This window comes from Pygocentrus nattereri, chromosome 20, assembly GCF_015220715.1.
Source record: "Pygocentrus nattereri isolate fPygNat1 chromosome 20, fPygNat1.pri, whole genome shotgun sequence".
Lineage (NCBI taxonomy): Eukaryota > Metazoa > Chordata > Actinopteri > Characiformes > Serrasalmidae > Pygocentrus > Pygocentrus nattereri.
The window spans coordinates 10500094-10519564 of NC_051230.1; the positions used below are offsets into that span (position 1 = coordinate 10500094).

General features: G+C 40.4%; 2 protein-coding genes across 6 annotated transcripts; one reads left to right on the forward strand and one right to left on the reverse strand.

Annotated features, from left to right (window-relative positions):
• Positions 1–1401: 1401 nt before the first annotated feature.
• traf2a (Tnf receptor-associated factor 2a) lies at positions 1402–8180 on the reverse strand. 2 transcript variants are annotated; one of them, XM_017691244.2, is made up of 11 exons: positions 8025–8180; positions 7488–7701; positions 6995–7073; positions 6703–6801; positions 6438–6599; positions 5545–5619; positions 5322–5396; positions 4740–5234; positions 3124–3301; positions 2867–3015; positions 1402–2093 (listed from the first exon to the last, which is right to left on the reverse strand). In XM_017691244.2, the coding sequence occupies exons 2-11, from the start codon at positions 7673–7675 to the stop codon at positions 1875–1877; spliced, it is 1719 nt and encodes a 572-aa protein (XP_017546733.1). In that variant the 5' UTR covers positions 7676–7701; positions 8025–8180; the 3' UTR covers positions 1402–1874. The 2 variants fall into 2 exon arrangements, with proteins under 2 accessions (XP_017546733.1, XP_017546734.1); XM_017691245.2 differs by lacking the exon at positions 8025–8180 and adding an exon at positions 7788–7997.
• Positions 7523–19111, forward strand: trafd1 (TRAF-type zinc finger domain containing 1). 4 transcript variants are annotated; one of them, XM_017691248.2, is made up of 12 exons: positions 7523–7626; positions 8305–8482; positions 9881–9918; positions 10195–10330; positions 11124–11177; positions 11270–11684; positions 12871–13232; positions 15298–15546; positions 15899–16028; positions 17499–17733; positions 18443–18503; positions 18635–19111. In XM_017691248.2, the coding sequence occupies exons 3-12, from the start codon at positions 9884–9886 to the stop codon at positions 18671–18673; spliced, it is 1716 nt and encodes a 571-aa protein (XP_017546737.2). In that variant the 5' UTR covers positions 7523–7626; positions 8305–8482; positions 9881–9883; the 3' UTR covers positions 18674–19111. The 4 variants fall into 4 exon arrangements, with proteins under 4 accessions (XP_017546737.2, XP_017546736.2, XP_017546738.2 ...); XM_017691247.2 differs by having other exon boundaries at positions 7600–7724; XM_017691249.2 differs by lacking the exons at positions 7523–7626; positions 8305–8482 and adding an exon at positions 9176–9553 and having other exon boundaries at positions 17502–17733.
• Positions 19112–19471: the final 360 nt, after the last annotated feature.

A 19471-nucleotide genomic window follows, 5' to 3' on the forward strand; every position in this document is an offset into this window, starting at 1 on the left:
AGAAAAAGAGGTTGGGCTATCTTTTTGGAACCTATCCAAATCTTGAGATGGCTTAAAGGTGCTACAGGTAGGATTAGGAATTGTTCCTTTGCTTCCAGAGTCTGCCCCTGCTGTCCACAATACAAGCTAACGCGTGAACGTTTAAGCCGGCTTATTACGTTTTCCTTCATAGTCTTATTGGTGCGCCGTGGCAATGTTGGTAACGACACAAACAAAACACGCTCATAGCAAGTTTTACGCAAGTCACAAAGAGCCTTGGTCGCCCAGGACAACAGGAGCTGCAGTAACACGTAGATCAGTGACTTATTTCATTTACGGTGATCTTTTAACGATTTACGATGATCCTTTACACATAAGATTCAACACATAGCTCCTTTAACAACCACACGTTTCTAGCACATTTACAGAGTGCAAAACCCATAAAAACCCTTAATAGGACAGACAGAACAGGAGTGACTAAGAATTATCAAAGCCCGTCTGGCTAATTCTAGTTAACAGAGTATGTCGTATTTCGAATGCTGATAGTCATTTTTGCCCAAAGCAGCACAATATCAATAGAACACTCAAAACGAGAAAACATCAAAGTACAATTTAACATCAGCCCTTCCACACCACAAGAAAGCACAAGATTTTCAGTCCTAGTCTACTTCTCCACTCAGTTTAGGCTAAATGCTGCCAGTTGAGGTGTCACAAACCCCAGATGCCTTGCGGTTGAGATGACCGATGACCATATCTGCTCAAAGTGAGGTGATAGGCTACATAGAGGCATGAGAGGCGGAAATCAAGCGTTTTAACACCAGCGTGTCGGTCCCCCCCCAGCCCCCCCACCCACGCCCCCCACCCCGACAGGGAGTTACGATGAAACTGCCTTCACTTCTCAGGTTCAAGGTGCAAACCTGGTCTTTTGCTAACTTGAATGTATCTTCCACAGATCCAACATGCAAACTAATACAGCAAAGGACACCAAAAATGGAAAGGAAGGGAAAAAAGTAAAAAAAATAAATAAATAAATAAAAAAAGATCTCCACATACACACACGGCTCAAACACCAAGCAGGTTCGAAAACCCAAATTCTGCGCTTTGGACTTCATGGAATTCAAGCAATGTCCACCACTACAGATAAGTACCAATGAACACAGGACTTGAGATATCAGAGGCACACAATGCAAAGAGGGAATGTAAGAAGACTGTTGATGCATATGCTCAGAGCAACAGTTAGATATATGAAGGGGGGAGGGGAGTAACTATATAGTTGCAAAAGAATTTGTCAGCTTCATTCATTGTTATTGAAACTCCACGTCTGTCTATGCAAAATATATATATATATATATATATATATATATATATATATATATATATATATATATATATATATATATATATATATATATATATTCACTTGCAAATAGTTCAAACACTAAAACGGGAAAAAAAAAAGTCAAGCCCCAAAAAACTGGCCACAGCACAAGCAAAAGCGCTTGGAAATGAAATGACTTCTATCCTGTGAGTAAATTCTTCTCTCAATCTCTATAAAAGGCAGAGTGCCAACATCTATGGCACAGGCATCAATAGTTACATTACAATCACTGCTGACAGCTATCCCGCTATAGGGGAGAAAGAGAGTTCCCAAAGGGCAACTATATTACAGTAAAACTGCACAAACTCCAGGTACAATTTTGGTTGGCAACATAATGTAGAGCAATGTAAATCCCAGAGTAACAATGCCCTGGGAATGGGAGTCATTATGGGGGCATGCAGGCCCACCAGCAGAGCTCTCCTAGAGGACCCAGGCCTCAGAACGGTACTGCAAAACAACCACCGCAGGCTTGAGGAGCACGCGTGGCCGAATGGAGGCACACAGACGTCTTACATCACTAAAGGCCAGTGAGGTCGACGATGGCCTTGATGAAGATGGTGTCGTCTCGGATGTAGGAGTTCTTGGAGTCCAGTTTGGAGAGCGGGCAGAAGAGCGGGCAGCCACTGGCGATGTTCATGTCGCTGACGGGCCTCTGGAAGGAGGAGGAGGAGATGTCGGGCCGGAAGGCGTCGATGATGTGTTCTCTGTTGTTCTGGTCCAACAGCATGAGCGTGACCTGGAGATATAACAGTGAACATGCTTCAAATGCTGGGCATTTTAACCTTTATTTCGCTATTTAAATATCTGACAATTCAAATGAATAGTATTGTTGCACTATCGTAATATTTTATGAATAATGAAAATAAAAACATAAAGGTTTTTAAATGTATTTACTGCATGAAGCCATGGCTATAATATAACAACAACTGACTGATGATTGTATCGGACCACTTTGTCTGGATGACTGCAACAAACTGGTCTATTGCTGAGAGCTAGCATAAGAAGCGATATATATACGTGATTATTCTTCGTTTCATTTCGAGCCGTGATTTATCTTTGTTTTCGTGGCATATGGGAGTTCAAACAGTTCAAATTTTTCAACACTGCCTTTAAAACATTTCCATATCTAGCTCTGCTCAGATGTCGCTATGTCCCTTAATGTGAGATGCAATATCAGCTGTTTTCTCATTGCTCTATTAATTTTTTTATTCCAGATTGCCCCCTTATTTGACTACCAAATGAACTGTGTCGAACTGAGCACATCACTGGCTATACATTCAGAAACATGCATGTCCACATCAGACAGTGAAGTGCCAGCATGTATAATCAGAGCTGTCTGTGCGCTGTTGTATTTTCGATCACTGCATAAAAGATGCACAAGGTTTCCTTTACTATTACCCCCCCAATTCAGTCAAGCTGTGAGATGTTTACTAAAATTCTGACAAAGAAGAACTATTTCCTCTAATATCTTTAAAACAATATTTAATCCACACACTAATATTAGAGTACCTTCTGGTTAAAAGGCCACTTGAGCAAGGCATCACTGTGTCCCCTCATCACCACGAAGAACAGAGACAAGTGAGTGCCACGCCCCGTTCCATCCCCGTTCAGGTAGATACGCAAACACATCTTGTAGCCATATTTGCTTGTGTAAAATGCTGCAAAAATAAAGAGGAGATACTTTGTTTGAACACAACACAACCTCCATTTAGCATCTGAGTTAATCATTATGGAATAAAAACAAAAGACTCTTATTGCATCAGTACCAGGAGAGAACATGGCTGGGGCCCGTCCAGCTACAGCATCCTGCCTCTTTTTTGAGAAGTCCGAGATCTTCCACACAAAAACGCCGTCATATGTGGCAGCAGACATTTCTCTCATCTTCCCCTCCATCTCCACGATGGAGATATCCCTCAGACTCACCGTCCTCTCCAGCTGACGAACCTTCAGGATTCCAAAAGGTAACCATAAGGTCAGTCAAGTATAGTATACTGTATGCAAATCAAAAGATGTCAAAATACACACATTCTTGTATACACGTTTATGCCCTTGCACAAGTCAGCAATTTACCAGTGCTCTTACAATAAATGTCTTTAGTCCCCAATACAAGTCATTTAACAAGACTTTTTCATATTCAGTATTTAATTTGTCCATTCTTTGCTTCCCTCCAAATACTGTCACTTCAACTCTTCCACCCTTCCAATCCTAAAACCAACCAGTCACAGCTACATCCTCCTAAAAAAGACTGTTCCCATAGGTGTCACTGACATTATATTCACCTTGACAGTGACACTAACATTCACACAACTACCCAATCTCACCTTAGCTGCCCAGCAGATTTCTTTCATGTGCATCTAAAATGGTATATTTCTGATTAGATATAACATAATTCATTTGCATAAACAAAAATGGTCAAAGGAAAATAAGCAAAAAAAGAAGTTTACAAAACTTGAGTTTCAATTTTTTTTATGCTACAGAGAAAATGGGACTCCTATCAGCCAGGCAAGACCTGGTAGACCTCCAAAACTGTCACCATCACCATTAACAGAACTTAAAGCTTTCATCTTTGAGGCAGAGGAGATAATCAGGCTCTACTCTTGCTTCAGATCTGACGAGTCTACATTCATAATGGGGATTAAATGGATTGTGAAAAGGAAAAATTAAAAAACTTTGGATCTGAAGTTTTCTGAAAACAGATGGTTTTTGAAAAACTGTAAGTCTCCTGAAAAAAATATAAGCTGTAATAAAAGTAAAAGGTGGACACATTAACTACTGAAAAAATGTGCATTACATTTAGTTGTGCAGGCTTTTGCATAATATCCTTTTAAATTAATAAATGGTGGGTAACTAACAACTTTTATTTATTTTGAAAATTAATTAAAGTGTGATCTCTGACTTTTGCATAGTACTGCACTTTGTGAGTATTTCTGTCTTTCAAAGAAAAACTTCCAAAAAGCTTTTCTTTAATTGCACAGTAGTCTTTCAGTAGTCTTTATTAATCTTTGGAAGCCAGCTTTTTTTTTCTGGGCTACAACATTCACCTCAAACACAGTGACCGTATATCCAAGTGTCCACGATAACAATACTGTGCAAGTGTATGCTATACCTTATTACTAATGTACTACAGATATGGTTATTTTTATTATCTATTTTATTATCCACTTTAAAACAGTCCCATGCTACAGACACTTAAACCACCTATTAACTTCTGAAAATGTGTCTTAACTCAATAATTTAGGGATTACGCTTATTTGTCAACTCTCTGGCATTGGTGTGAATAAAAAAAGTTAAATTTGATCATATTTAACTTAGCCTTGATATAGCTTCAGCTCCAAAACGAGGCAGTCATACTGGATACAGCTGTACCAAAATGCATTTTCACCTTGTTGTTGAGTATGTCAATCTTGTCCTGGTCGAGCCTGTGCTGGCGATTGTAGGCCTCCATGGTGGTGGCGGAGCGCTCCATCTCACGATTCAGCACACAGACGATGTTCTCGAAGGTGCCCACTTTCAGCTCCAGCTCCTGGCAGCGGCGACTGAGTTCTGCCACCTTGGTCTTCTCACTGTGGAGCTGCAGCTCCAGGGCAGCTCCGACCGCAGTGGGCAGAGGGGTGAAGGAGGTGGCCAGGGTTGGTGGCGGAGGTGGGGGAGGTGCACAGGCCCCCTGCACGGGAGCCCCCGCACTCAGCTGGCCCATCTTCAGCTCAAGCTCGCGCAGAGACTGGTGCAGCTCCTGGATCTTGTGGCTGGCCAGCTCCAGGCTCTGGGGCTGCAGACTCTCCAGGTTCACCTTGATGCCCATGATAAAGTGCAGCAAGAGGTTCAGGTGCTCATAGGAACATGCCCGCTCGTGGTCGTGGATCTTCTCCTTCTCCACCTGAAGGAACATTAAAGTCATTTGAGTGATTACATTAAAAGAACTATAAAGACATTACAGACAGGATCGTAAAATAGGTTTACTTACGGACATGTCACAGCCGACAACATGAAATCTGCAGGGAGTTCGAAATTTGGTACACAGCTTAATGTGGTCCACGTACTTTAAAAGACAAAGAAAAGCAAGAAGAAATGTGGCAAAACACACCACCCTCTGAATAAGAAAACACTGCTTCAAAACTGTAACCTTCATACTAATATTAATAATAATAACAGTTGAAAAATAAGAATGTTGGTCTATATTTAATTACCTTCTCTCTGGGAATTTTCTTCTTTGCACAGCCTTCACAAATCATTGGGTATTTGGGACAAATCTCATCGTGAGCCTGAAGGACAAGGTATAAAATTTTACACTCTTCAAAAATCAACCTTTGGTGATCTTCCTCAACTAGGAACTATTAATCGCCATTAAATTTACATTTACAGCATTTGGCAGACGCTCTTATCCATTTAACAATTTGATCGTTTTTTACACAGGTAGGCCAAGGTGGTGTTAGGAGTCTTGCCCAAGGACTCTTATTGGCATAGTGTAGGGTGGTTACCCAGGCAGGGAATTGAACCCCAGTCTCCAGCATGGAAGGCAGAGGTGTTACCCACTACACTAACCAACCACCCTAAATAAATTGCCATTAACAATTTAACAGTAAACTATGTTACAAACATTCTCAAAAGCAGCTTCCAACTAATGACAGATATAGCTCAATCTCAAATAAACAAACATTACTCACTAGTGCCCTCTAAAGGTGTAAGACCACTGAGTCAGAAGTTAAAACTTGTTATTTTCGTAAGACCCATGATTTGTCTCGATTTACCCAACTCATAAAAAAGCACGTAATTCAATTCTGTTTGTTGTGAAGTAAAGAGAGGATTGTTAAATCTAAACACTGTTGGAAATAACTGTAGTCTGCTTAAAGAACTGCGATCAGGCGACTACATAATTTTGCCAAGCCCACCCACAACTATGTATGCCATGCTCACGTTTAAAAGAAAACAAATCATAAAGCAACTAGACAGCAAAAGCACAACAGCACAAAGATGATTCTTAAATGGTAGAGCAAGCATCGCATTGAACACTCTCTAAAAGTTAGAATGATCTTAAGGCTAAGATCTGTCCATTTGTCTGCATCACAGTAAAATGTCTCACCTTAATGTTTTTAAAATGAAAGGGTTCTTTGCAGTATTTACAGTTCAGGGTTCTCTCAGGGCATTCCCTCTCATTGTGACGCTCGAGCTCATTGGCCCTTAAAAGCTCTTTGCAGGAGGGACAAGGAATGATCATGAAATCACACTGTCCCTCGTGTGTGGCCTGTGAAGAATGACAACAAATGAATATGGTAAAGACTACAGCTCAAACACATGAATTATCTGACCATCAATAAAGATACTGATGACAGGGAAGCACAGTATACCTCATATTCTTTGATAGTGCCTGTCCAAGTGCAACCTTCATTGATACACACAGCTTCAAGGGCTTCAACTTCTCTTTTGGCAGCATTGTCAGGAAAAGCCTGGAGATTATATGGAGGGGATTGGCATTTTTACACAGATTATGTATCTAATTTAAAACTGGTTGCAGCGATAAAAAAACCACTGTATGTAAACACAGGCCAGAATAACGTGGGGATCCTTAAATATTCACAAGGAGTCCAAAATCATTGATCTTAACGATCATTCGATGCTTTGTTTACAGTGTCAACTTACACAGCCTTGTTTCAGAATGGATGTAGGCTCCTCAAATATATCTTCCTTTATACAGGCACTGCATTTCTGTGGACCAGAGCTGAAAAAAAAAGGCAAAGGGGGGAAATAATAAGAAGGCATAAATACCACTGTAAAGATGTGGATGAAGACAGTCTGGCTGGCACCTTTTTATTTTGGCTATGACAACTGATTAGTCCCAATACCTACCACAGATCTAATCTGGCTGGCAACAGAGCACAATATAGCTCAGCCAGCTGGCCAGCTACACCCCAACACAGTCTATTGTTTGTCTTATGCCTGAAAGACACCAGCTTCACTACTAACACAAACGCCAAAACGTCAGCACAAAAGCACCAAAAGGGGCTGGTAGGCCATATCCATCTTTTGTTATGCCAGGGAGGGCCAGTCAGATGGATGACAGCCTTGGTAGGAAGCTTATCGTAAAGCTCGACGGCTGCTGTGTGTATGTAAAGGCTCCATGAGTGGCGCTTACCTCACTGTTTTGTTAAAACAATATGAACAGAAACGGTGTCCGCATTGCGCTTGAAACGGCCTCCTGAGGATTTTTTGACAGATGTTGCACAAATGCTTGTCCTCAAGCTTGTTGGCGAGAATTTTCCTCGGGAAGCCAGGTTTGTTGCCTTCTAGTGAAGATGGTGGGGACGGTTCCTGTGCAGCCATTATTCCCGAGCGAGCATGTGACCTGGCTACGGCGAGGAGAGAAATGAAAGTGAGCCCGTCTCTTTCGGCAAAGAGACAAAAAAACCGCTTATATATTTTAGCATGACCTAACCTTTACTCGTGTTATTAGCCTGCTCTAGAGGTCACTGACTCATGCTGACATGGTTAGCTTAGCCCTATGCTGAGGTAACGTTAAACAGATTCTTCACACACAAAAGAAACTGCCGCGCTTTGGCATCTTGGCGACTTGCTGGCATCTCCAGACGCGCTTGTTGTAAATTCAGTGCATATTTAGCTTAATTAACCGTTAAACGGTTCCCTACATAGCGTTAGTCTCCCAAATTCCTACCATAATATGTTCGACGAGGTCTGAGCGGTCTGATACCACCATATCGCTTTATCACATGTTACCAGACACATAAAACAGCGCTGCTTTTAATGTCCAGTTTTTGGAAATAAATTGAACGGTACACGACGTCCCGTCTCGGTTGTGTTGGTTACGATACAAAACGGTTCACGTCAGCAGGTGGCGCTGCACCCCTGTTTCGTATTCCAAAATAAAAGCCCTGCAAGGCACAAAAACAATGGTGCTAAATTGAATGTTTGCGTGTTTTCTTTCTTTTGTGCAGACGCTGGACGTCTCCGGCTTCATTCAAGACACTTCCAGGACATGTTTGGAATATAAGCGAGGAAAGGTTGAACGTAGCGCTGTTATCCATGCTTGATGTGGACAACGTCTGGCTGCATAAACAAACGGCCGGCCAGGCTTCCTAACGAATATTCACGTTTGGTGGTCTTTCTGTGAACGTATGTGAACGCACTGCTTTTAAGGGGTTATTGTGCATTTCCGTTGTGTGCGATTTAAAGGCGGTTTCCACCGTTTTTTCCCCCTAAATGTCTGTGTTATTCAGTCTTTGAGATGTAAACAAAGTAATTCAAAGCGGTTTGAGGTGAAATGGTGCATTGTAGAGAAACTTACCGACTCTTATTTCTTCAATTGGGGGATGTCTGAAATATAGATAACCATTAATTAATTCTTAGGTATACCAGCAGCGAATTTACACGTTTTGTGAGGTTCTATATCTAACGTTGATCCTAATAAAACAGTGGCTGGATTAGGGAATTTTTTTTTGTCTTACAACACCTGCATGCATCTTCCCTTCGTTAAGTAAAAAATAAGGTTTGGGGACAAAATCTTTTTACAAAACTACGAGGAAACAATGTCTCAGGCATCAGGCAACATCAGGTAACCATTTCTGTAGTAGTATCCTGTGAGAGGTGAGGTAGCGTTAGGTTTAAACATTAAACATGAAGCATTAAACGTTTGATTATTGTAGCTACCCCTGTGAATAATTCTGACTTGGTAAAGTTCTCGGTAATCCCCTGTGAATAACTTTAACAATAACGTATTAAATTAAGGAGAAATATAATGCAAAAATCAGAAGAACTTTTTTTAAATAGGCACGGAGACTTTTACTTTGAAACAAAAAGGAAAAAAAAAAGGTGGAAAAATATTGGGCTTCCTCATCCAGCACTGTTGCTCCTTTCTCGTTAACGAAAGCAAAACTAATGCCTAGTTGGTCATGATAGAAATCTTAATTTAGAGGGCGCTAAGGCGGTTAATTTACATGTTTACAGCTTTACCTACTTGTTAGTACTGTCACAAACTGACGAGCTATACGTTAGTAAGCTAACCTAGCTAGCTAAGTTAACGCTAGCTGAGCTCAGTTTCTAATGGCTGACGATAAATCTGCTTATATACAGCAATGCAGTAGCTGAATAGCTTTAAGTAACCAACCGACGCTGCTGTTCATTTAACTCATTCCTTCTCGAGGTGAAAGACTCGGCTGTTGTTGTTCGATTGACCATAAAAACAAGGTAAACCTCAAGACACTTTCAGTTAACGTTACCGGTTAATAATATGATCTGCCCCAGGTAATTCCTCGTATCCAAGGATCCAAGAAAGGTAACCTAGCTCAGGAAATGCTACCAATTCGGGTTGTTATCTTTCCAAAGTGGGAATCTTCAGACGGTCTACAGACAAAAGAGGGGCGGGTTAAACCGTATCATATCTCCTGGGTTTCTTTGTTGAGTAGTGAAAATATTTCTCACACAAAGTTTCACTGAACGTGGAACAGGTTTGTTTGGCTTAAGTGTTGTATCAGACTTGGCTAACCAACTGTTTGCATCTTTCTTTCCATACAGGTCATGGCTGAGGAAAGCACCCAGCTTTGCACCAACTGGTGAGGAGTTTCAGTTTCCCCTCACCCTCCCTAAGCCTAACCCTTTCCTCATAAATGCCAGTGGCTCTGGTCTCCAAGGAACAGATTCTTGCACAGTTTGGGGATTTCCCTGCTCAAACTCATTGATTCAGTAGATGTTTACAAGGTTTTGTAGATATGCTCGAGCTAGGAAATCACCAAAATGTGAAGGACTTTGCCCCTTCGTTCCCCACCCCTGATATATGCTATTGTTCTCCCTTCCTGGTTGTCATTCTTTCCTCCTGTCCACCTCCACAGTAAGCATGACATCCCAGAGGCCAACTTCACCACTCATGAGATCCACTGCCGGCGGAATATTGCCTTGTGTGATGTGTGCCAAGAGCCAGTCCCTCGAGCTGAACTGCCGCAGCATAAGGAGCAGGAGCATTCACAGGTAGAAGTAATAGAGATGGCCAGATCAGTACTTAAGCATTGATACTTCTGATCCTTATCTGAAAATACTTTTAAGTGTTTTACTTAAGCAGCAATGGGTGTCTTTTTATGATACCTGTAAACGTGCCTTAAAACACTGAAATTGTGAAAAGAACACTAAGATGGGATGTCTTAAGGTAGTCGTAGTGTCACCTTCAGGCTAAACCTTAAAGGAAAGGTGGCGTGTCAGCTCTTTTGTTGTCTGCAAATGACAGACAGTTGGCACCCAGCCAGTTGAAAGTGAGTGAGGAAACCTACATGATGTCTTTATTTTTAGTGAGGTGACAAAACTGACAAGAACTGTGGTGTACCGTTATATCACAATGATCAGACACGTGTTAAGGACAGTTTATTTTATTTTCATATCTGTTTGAATGAGGAGAGACTCAATCACAAAAATGTGGCTTTGCACAGAAGAAAAAAAAGATGTAAGATGGAGAGACATACAGAGTCCCACACCCTTAAACAGTCTGTCAGTATATGTAGTGGTTCATGTAATACTAAGGCTTTCTAATGTACTTTTAATGCGCATATTTACTGGTTTTCATTGTAGACATCAGAAAGATCATCCTCTTTTTATATGTGCAAGAAGGCTTTTAAAAGTATCAGTATCGTGCTACTACCCTTAGAGTTACTTTATATTTTATTAAAATGAGAATTATTGGTCGTCCATCTCTGACAACCAAGGCAATGCTGTAAAGCCCATCATGCGTACTTTTAAGCAGTTCCTTTGTTTTTTGTTTTTTTTATTATAGGTGCAGTGCAAATGTGGCCTGAAGATTGAAAAAAGTCTCATGGAGACCCATCAGGTATTGTCCTGTAGACCTTCATATCATTTATCATTTCATGTAGAAACAGCCTCTGTCGTGATTTTAGTAGTTTACATAGAGTCTGTTTTTAGACCTCCGAGTGCAGCCAACGGCTGGTTCCTTGTCAGTACTGCGAGCTGGAGGTGGTCTTCTGCCAGGCCAGAGAGCATGAGGAGTACTGCGGGACCCGCACAGAGCCCTGTTCTGTCTGCAAATGCAACGTTATGCTGAGAGAGAAAGACATCCACCCAGCTTTGTGTGGGAGTCTGACCCCTCCGCAGGAGAGACGGCCAGGGTCTCAGTCACCTGGAGCTTGGTTTGAGACCCAGCCCATTCACAATCTCCTGAGGGCCCAGGAGAGGAGCCATAACAACAACAGCCCTGGGTCAGCAGACCGGAGGGGCCCTCCACGGCCACTAGAGGCCAGACTGCATAATAGCACCAGAGCACCAATAGGATCTGGAACCAGGAGGAACATGGCCCCGAGGAACAATGAATTTGCTCAATGTAGGTGTCAGTTGGGAATAAGGGTTGGCGATATAAAAGACAATTTACAAATCTTAAACAATATGCACCAATATGCATCATTTGCACCAGAAATTACCTGATAAACTGAGGGAATATTTTTTTATGGTATTTGCTGAGTACAGCGCTAATGTAGCAAACAAAAAATAGCACATTGGTCAATAGATGTTCAAATATTTTCCATTAATTTATCTCCAGAACTTCTGTCAAGTTTAGAAATTTAGTAAACAGGATGACTTGCGAGCCGTCATTTTAGACTGGTGCAAAACTCCACCTCATCTACAGAATCCACTCCCTTTTTGTGTGCACACACATCATGCGTGCACATCATACTGGGGCTAGATTATGTTTGAAATTTCTTTCTATTCTATTTTTAAACATCTTATTTAAAAATTCTATGTCCATATGACATGTACACACAAAGGGGGGAGTCTGAATTTGGTGCAACACACCTGTTATTTAAAATAAGTAAAATAATCACCATCTACCACTGCACAAGTTAACCCTAGAGTTATTGTAAGCTCGTTAGGTCATCTGAAGGGGTAATCTCTGTTACTTCTTTAACTAAAGAATTCCATTGGTTGTTTTGGAATAATAAGCCATGTTTTCAAATGTGCGCTACTGGGAGCTGCCACATTTTCATTTGTGCCACATGTTAGCCTGTTGGCTCCAGTTTACCATATGTACATTAAATTACCTGGTAAAGTGCTTTGTTAGAGTTTATTAACTCATGTGGATACTCAAATATGAAAATTAGTCAGAATGGCCGACAGCAAATCTGCTGCTTGGTCCTGTGTGTTTACACTGGTATTGTAGTTTACAGGCTTTTCTATCATTTGTCTTTCTGCCTTTTTTGCAGTTGTTTAGTGTCTAAAAGTATTGATGTTATTTATAGCATCGTCAGAAAAGTATGTTGTGATGAAATTTCACAATAATTATAATAATAACTGTCCAGCTCTAGTTGCAAATCTGTAGAAGTGGTAAATCAGTGTGCACTACTCTGTCTAAGTCCTCTCAGAAATTTCTAAGATAATCATCTTCTGATTAGCAGTGGTGTTCTCATTGTCGGAGAGCATAGTTTAAAAGGCTTGTTATGTTAACAGGATGTCTTTTGCTGTTTTACAGCTCGTAGAAACATAAGCATGCTTGAATGTGTTCATTTCCTCAGTGCTGGATCAGGAAGCAGAGCTGGAGACCAACAACAACAGCCTGCTGTGGCCTCTAGGCCAGCTGCCAGACTACGACTCCTCTGGTCTGGACTACCTACTGGCCCTCAGCCTGCAGAGTGATGACGACCTGGGGACTCAGCAGGGCATATGGACTGATGTCTGGGATCACCGCCTAGGGAGGGAATCTGCTCGAAGCACCCTCAACTCCCAGCTGTCCTCCACCACTAATAACAATACTTACTGCAACAATGCTCCCACTAACACTAACACGGCTCCGGCTCACAGCCCTGCCTCAGAGATCATGCTGCCCTGTGAGTTCTGTGAAGAGCTCTTTCCAGAAGAGGACCTCATTTTACACCAGGTTAGAGCCAAGCCTTCACTTATCTCTTCTCAGCATATTGCTATGCAGCTTCCTTTCAACCCTTGCCCCAACAGTTTCTTTTAGTTTCTTTTCTTTTGATTAAAGGTCATCCTGTCCAGACAGTTTGCCTGCCTAAATCAGAGGTTAGCTTGTCAGAAAAGTTTTGTTAATTTGTTAATGACAGATTTGGTTAGTGCCCTGCAACATTCATTACCCTCACGGCTGACATCCTTGATTTTCTTGGTATGACAAAATTCCTTTGGATGACCACATTAGCTCAAGAAAAACTGGCCCTAGCAGAGTCATATATATATATATATATATATATATATATATATATATATATATATATATGTGTATGTGTGTGTGTGTGTGTGTGTGTGTGTATATATGTATATATATGTGTGTGTGTGTGTTAAGTAAATGCTAGTTTTAATTAGTTTTAAATCTGATTTGATACACATGATTTGAATATGAACTGATGTAAATCGTTATCTGAATGACTTGCTCATGTTAGACTTTTTGACCCTGTTTATATCTGGTCGTTTAATTTGACTAATGTTCACAACGTTGAACCTGTTGAATGGCGGCAGTCCATGAGGCGGTCTTATCCTCATAAGCACATCATTTGATGTCTTCACTGTTGTTCTAAAGTGTACAAGAAATTACTGTACATTTTCTAAGACTTATAATGGCTTAGCTCATTTCAGTGAACTGTGTTGTTGGGTGGAGATTTGAAAGGGAGGTTGCAGGACCGGTACACACGTGTTCAGCTTGTCTTCTGCTTACTTTGGACTTCTTGCCGTAGTAGACATGAGGTCAAATACCTTAAACAATAAGGGTGTCAAACCTTTGCCATATTTTGCTAACAATATGCAAACACAGCCATGCTTAAGTAATTAAACTTTTCTCATAGCTCTTGAGAAGATACACAGAAATAGAACAGAATTTACAACCAGTGTTTGCACACTGTGAAATTAGACCTCTGCATTTAACCCATCTGTGCAGTGAAACACCCACATACATGCACTAGTGAACACACACTAGGGGGCAGTGAGCAGCCCTATCCACTGCGTCCGGGGAGCAATTGGGGGTTCGGTGCTCAAGGGCACTTCAGTCATGGACTATCAGTCAAGGGGATCGAACCAGCGAGCTTCCAGTCACAGGGCTGGTTCCCTAACCTCCAGCCCAGGACTGCCCCAAATATTCTGGAGTGCCTTTAAATCAGAGACTGACTGTAAAAGCCAGTTGTGGACTTACACCCTCAGGAAACTCCATTGTTTATTAAAAGAATATGAAGCAGATTAAGAAAGAGAAGAGTAAGAAAACAGAGCAATAATATTAGCTTAGTTGTTATTGTGCACACAGTAGGAAGAGAGGTGTTTTAGAGAGGAGAAGAGATGGAACTTCCAAAATTAGTGGCTTGCCCTCCAGTTACATAAATCAATTAGCATAGCATTAGAGCTGAAAATGTAATCATTTTTATTTCAAAATCACCATTTGTTATAATTTGGAATTGTTTAATTAGAGTATATTTTCGGCAACATTGTTCTAGCAAGGAAGCTTCATAACATGGAGTTTTTGAACTTCCTGTAGATGAGCTCGATCAATCAGAAGCAACCAAGCACTCATGCTTTGTACATTGCAACAAAACGGCACACCATGTTCAGTATTCAAAACAAACAAGAAACCCTGAGACACTATTTGTGGTTCTATTGAAGTTTCAGGCTCCCAGTGTTTATCGCTAGGGTTTTTTTCTTGTCTCTTTTTTAAATGTTACTTACTCCATATGTAAGTGTTGCGTTCCATATCATGAAATAATATAGAAGAAAAAATTAAAAATGCAATTGTAATATTTATAAGAGATTTTTCTCCCTTAATATTGGATAATTCAGTATTTTAACTTCAAGACCAAGCCTTATTTAGTTATTTATTAAATCACTATTAGTGTTACAATAATAAAGCATTGCAAAAGGTTCAGTATGACTGAACAGTCTTGATATTGCTGAAACATTTAAATAACACTTTGTTACAGGTGTTTACTGTTGTGTATTTTATTTCCCAGACCGGATGCAGTCCAGCCTCTGCCATCGCTTCCTTCAGCAAGCAGGATTCGTCTCTACAGTATGAAGACACCTTCAGCCATGGGGCCAGTCATGTGATCCTTCCCCACACTCCCAGCCCTCCAAACCTTCCTCACTCTGTCTCCCCACTGTCCTACAGCCCCCCATCCAGTCCACTAGAGGGCGATGTGGTCATTCCCTGTGAATTCTGTGGTGTGGCTCTGGAGGAGAATGTTGTATTTCATCACCAGGTACTACATTTGTGTACTACACTCAGTCTAAGTGAGACAGAGTAAACATCTGGCGTTCTGTTGACCAGCAATGGTGCCTTGGACAAAAGACAGTATTGATTTGTTCATCTTAGTTTATCATAGATTTTTGTAGAAAATTTTAGATCCAAGAATTCCATCATTTGTACAGGTTGATCAGCCTAATCATTTGGTGTAGTAACTGTAGAATCATTGTGAGGTGTTTTACTGTGGAGAATGGACCAATTACCAATTAAGAAAACTTGTAAATATATTAGCAGTGTAGAGAGAATTTAGAATTACATTCCAGCTAGTTGGGGCTCATCATTCCTATTCTGTGTTCATGGTTTTTCAGGATAAGTGTGACCTACGTCCTACGACAGCTTACCAAACAGATGGAGTGTCTCCACGGAAACCCCTCCACCTTCCCAAAGAGAGGTGTGGGAGGAGCTCTCCTGAGATGCAGAGGAGAGTGAGACACCAGGGTAAGAATACACAAATGCACACACACTGCACACTCTGCTCTTTGTCTGAACTGTAAGGTAGAGCTTCATTTTATGGACTTAAAATGGCATATTTAAAATGATGTAAAAAGTGATAAAGTATGATTAATGACTTTTGAGTGTGCAGCCAAGGAAAGTACAAATTTACAAAAGCAAAGCTGACTAGTGTACAGAATTCTGAGTAAAATATTATACAAATATTTACAGTGAATGGGAAACATGTTTTCCCATTTGCATTAAAATATACATATACATTTATAACAGGGTTATAAATTGAGTTCTACATATTAACAAATCAAAAATAAAAATATTCTCATGCAAAGCATACTAGATTATAAAAGACATTATTATAAAAGAGTTGGTTTTTTTCACGCAGCAATATCAGTCATGGCCTAAACTGAACTACAATGCCAAAAAAAAGCTAATTCCTTCTTGTTTGGACATCTCAAAACTGTATTTGCCAAAAGCGGCACTGCAGTAGTGTACCATTAATAATTTCTCGCATCTGAATGTTTTTTTTTCTTTCTCAAATATACAAAAGTTTGTAGACACTCTTAATTAAGCATTCAGAAAATTGTACACCCACTCCTAATGCAGGTGTTCGATTGTGCAGGCGTAGCTTGTACACTGTATTGCCAAAAGATCACCCATCCAAATAATTGAATTCAGGTGTTCCAATCATGATAGCGTGGTACCGTAATACCAGGAGTTGGAGTGGGATTTAATCATCCAACATCAATACCTGACCTCACAAATGCTCTTATGGCTGAATGTGATCACATCCTGACAGCAATGTTCCAACATATAGTGTAAAGCCTTCCCAGAAGAGTTAGAGAATGTCACTGCAAGAAGGCAAAGGGGGACAAACAATACCCTTGATTTCAGAAGAAGCTTTAGATGAGCAGGTGACTACAAACTTTTGGACAGTTTTATCTTTGTTTATTAATACATGTTTTTCTCATCAATATGAGTACAGGTCAGAAGACATTAGATGTGTACATATGAAGTGGATATATGCACTGGAAGCGTATTAAATAACAAAAGCAAAAGTGGCTGAAAACTTTTCTCTAACTATGCTTACATCATGAAATCCTCACGGTGATGCATGCGTTTCACACATTTTGCACACTAATATGTGACTAAAAGTAGACATCATATTATTTAAAGCATGTTTGTCAAGATAGTAGTTAAGGGTAAAGTAGTGAAAGAGTGGATGTGTCACTTTCTCTGCATGTAGGAGACCAGGGTTGGTGCTCCATCAGGGGAGCATCGCAGCCCTTAACTATGTGTTAATCACAGAAACGTATCATAATAGAAAAAGAAAACGATTGTGTGCTTCCTTAGTGTATGGGTATCATAATTTAGTTTTCTTTCATAATGATTAATAATCTAGGTCATAATAATAATGAATAATCTAATAATGATTTCCTACTGCTGTGTGCGCTCGTGCAGCAGACCCTGGTGAAGAGTACCTGGGGCCAGCTCTTCAGGGTTGGCAGAGCTGTAGTTCAGGTATAGACCCATGGAAGCCCTCTCCTTTCATGAGTCTTGCTTCTTCTGGGAAAAACACCAATGTGGAGCTGCAAGGGAGAAGCAGGAATCAGCGAGGGAGAGCCGCTGAGAACTACACCCTCAACCCAGATCCTTTGAGTGATGGTGACAAAGCTAGCCTTGCAGGGGCTTTAGGGTAAGGACATGACTAGCTAGCCTCAGTGGGCAACCACATCCCCCTTTATTCATTGCAAACACAGTCCAATATGCTGCACCTTTTAGTACCCTGGCAACTATATAGAGACCCCGTATAGACATAATAAAATAAAGCCATTTGGCTACCATGTTTGCACTCCCTCTCTGTGTCTCTAACCCTTGTGTGGTATTGATGTGGTTGTTACTCAGTGGTCTGATGGTCCCACCACATTGTTTTTTTTTTAATCATAACCATTATAATTGATATTAAAAAACACCAGATGTTTCAGATATCACAAGTGGCCAGCATAGGGTTCTCCTTTAGCAGCTTTAGCCAGTCAGCAGCCTGTCTATTTTGTCACGCTCATACACACACACACAAACGCAGACACACACAATAACAGCAGGCCATGTAGGAGTGTAACAGAGTGAAGGGACACAGCACTTCCACACTTTTATTCCCCATGGGTTCACCCCAACACCACACGTGTAATGTGTACAGGCTGAACAGTGTGAAGTCCTTGAAAATGTTCTTCACAGAAAATGAGCAAAAAATAATCATAATAAACCGCATCATTTTTTACTTTGGTAAATATTGTAAATTGGTTCTACAGACCTGAACACCACACAGTCATCTCATTGTTGCAGGTCTTGTCCAGTGCCATAATATTTATCCTTGTCTGAGATTTTTTTCTTGTTCCTCATTACAGGCCTCCTTGCAGAGAACGAGTGGAGAGTCGACGCAATCAAAAAAATACCGGGACATCAAAGGTATGTCTTTCAGTCCACTCTAGGATAGACATCGACACTTTGCAAATCTAAAGTACGTGACATTAGATAAATTGACATTAGACTTATTGTATTATATTCATACACTCATGCATATCTTATTCCACCTCCAGGTGCCCAAGAAGCAGAATACTGAGAAAGAGGAGGAGTAGAAGTAAATCTGTTTTAATATTTTCAGATGCAATGTGGCTTAGTAATACATTTACTGTAAATTGTTTGTGTTTGTGTGTACCATGTGTGGAGAAAGTGTGTTTGTGTTTAAAAAATGTATTATATTCTGTTGGTTTCTTAACTACTTTGCCTTTGTTGCACTACTTTTAAAATCTGTGTCATGTCTGTGTTCCAGTTTTTTTAAAATACTTTAATCTACTTTAATATTTTAAAATTAATCAAGACCGGACAGATGCTATAGCTTTTTATATTTTCCTAATACATGTAAGTATAAAAACATGTCAGTATATGGTAATATGTTCCATTCTTGTTTTTGCCTAATGTATACCATATACAAAAAATATCTCAGAATATCAGTCCAAGCTGAGGCTTTCAATTTGTGTAATCTTTTGACCAGCTTATTAAAAGCCTCTATCCCACTTTGTCTCCTGAAGTGAAATTATTAACTGTAGAGAAATTGAGACTAGTTTCTTTACAGTGGTTCTGATAGGAACCAGGGGCTCTGATGTCAACAACACGAACACAGCAATGTTTTTAGAACAGAAAACCACCAGTGCTGTGTTGACTTTCTCTGAGGTAGCTTTTAAAGGCATTAATGCTTCAGATGTCTGGTTATGATCACCACCACTGTGAACAATTCTGACTCGGTCAGTTTCACTAGAATGGAGCGTTTCTAATGAGATGTTTACGAAGCACATTACTAGTTTTGTAAATTAAACATCTGTATTTACCCCAAAATAAACCTGTACATGTAGAGCAACTTCAAAAACCTTACAAAA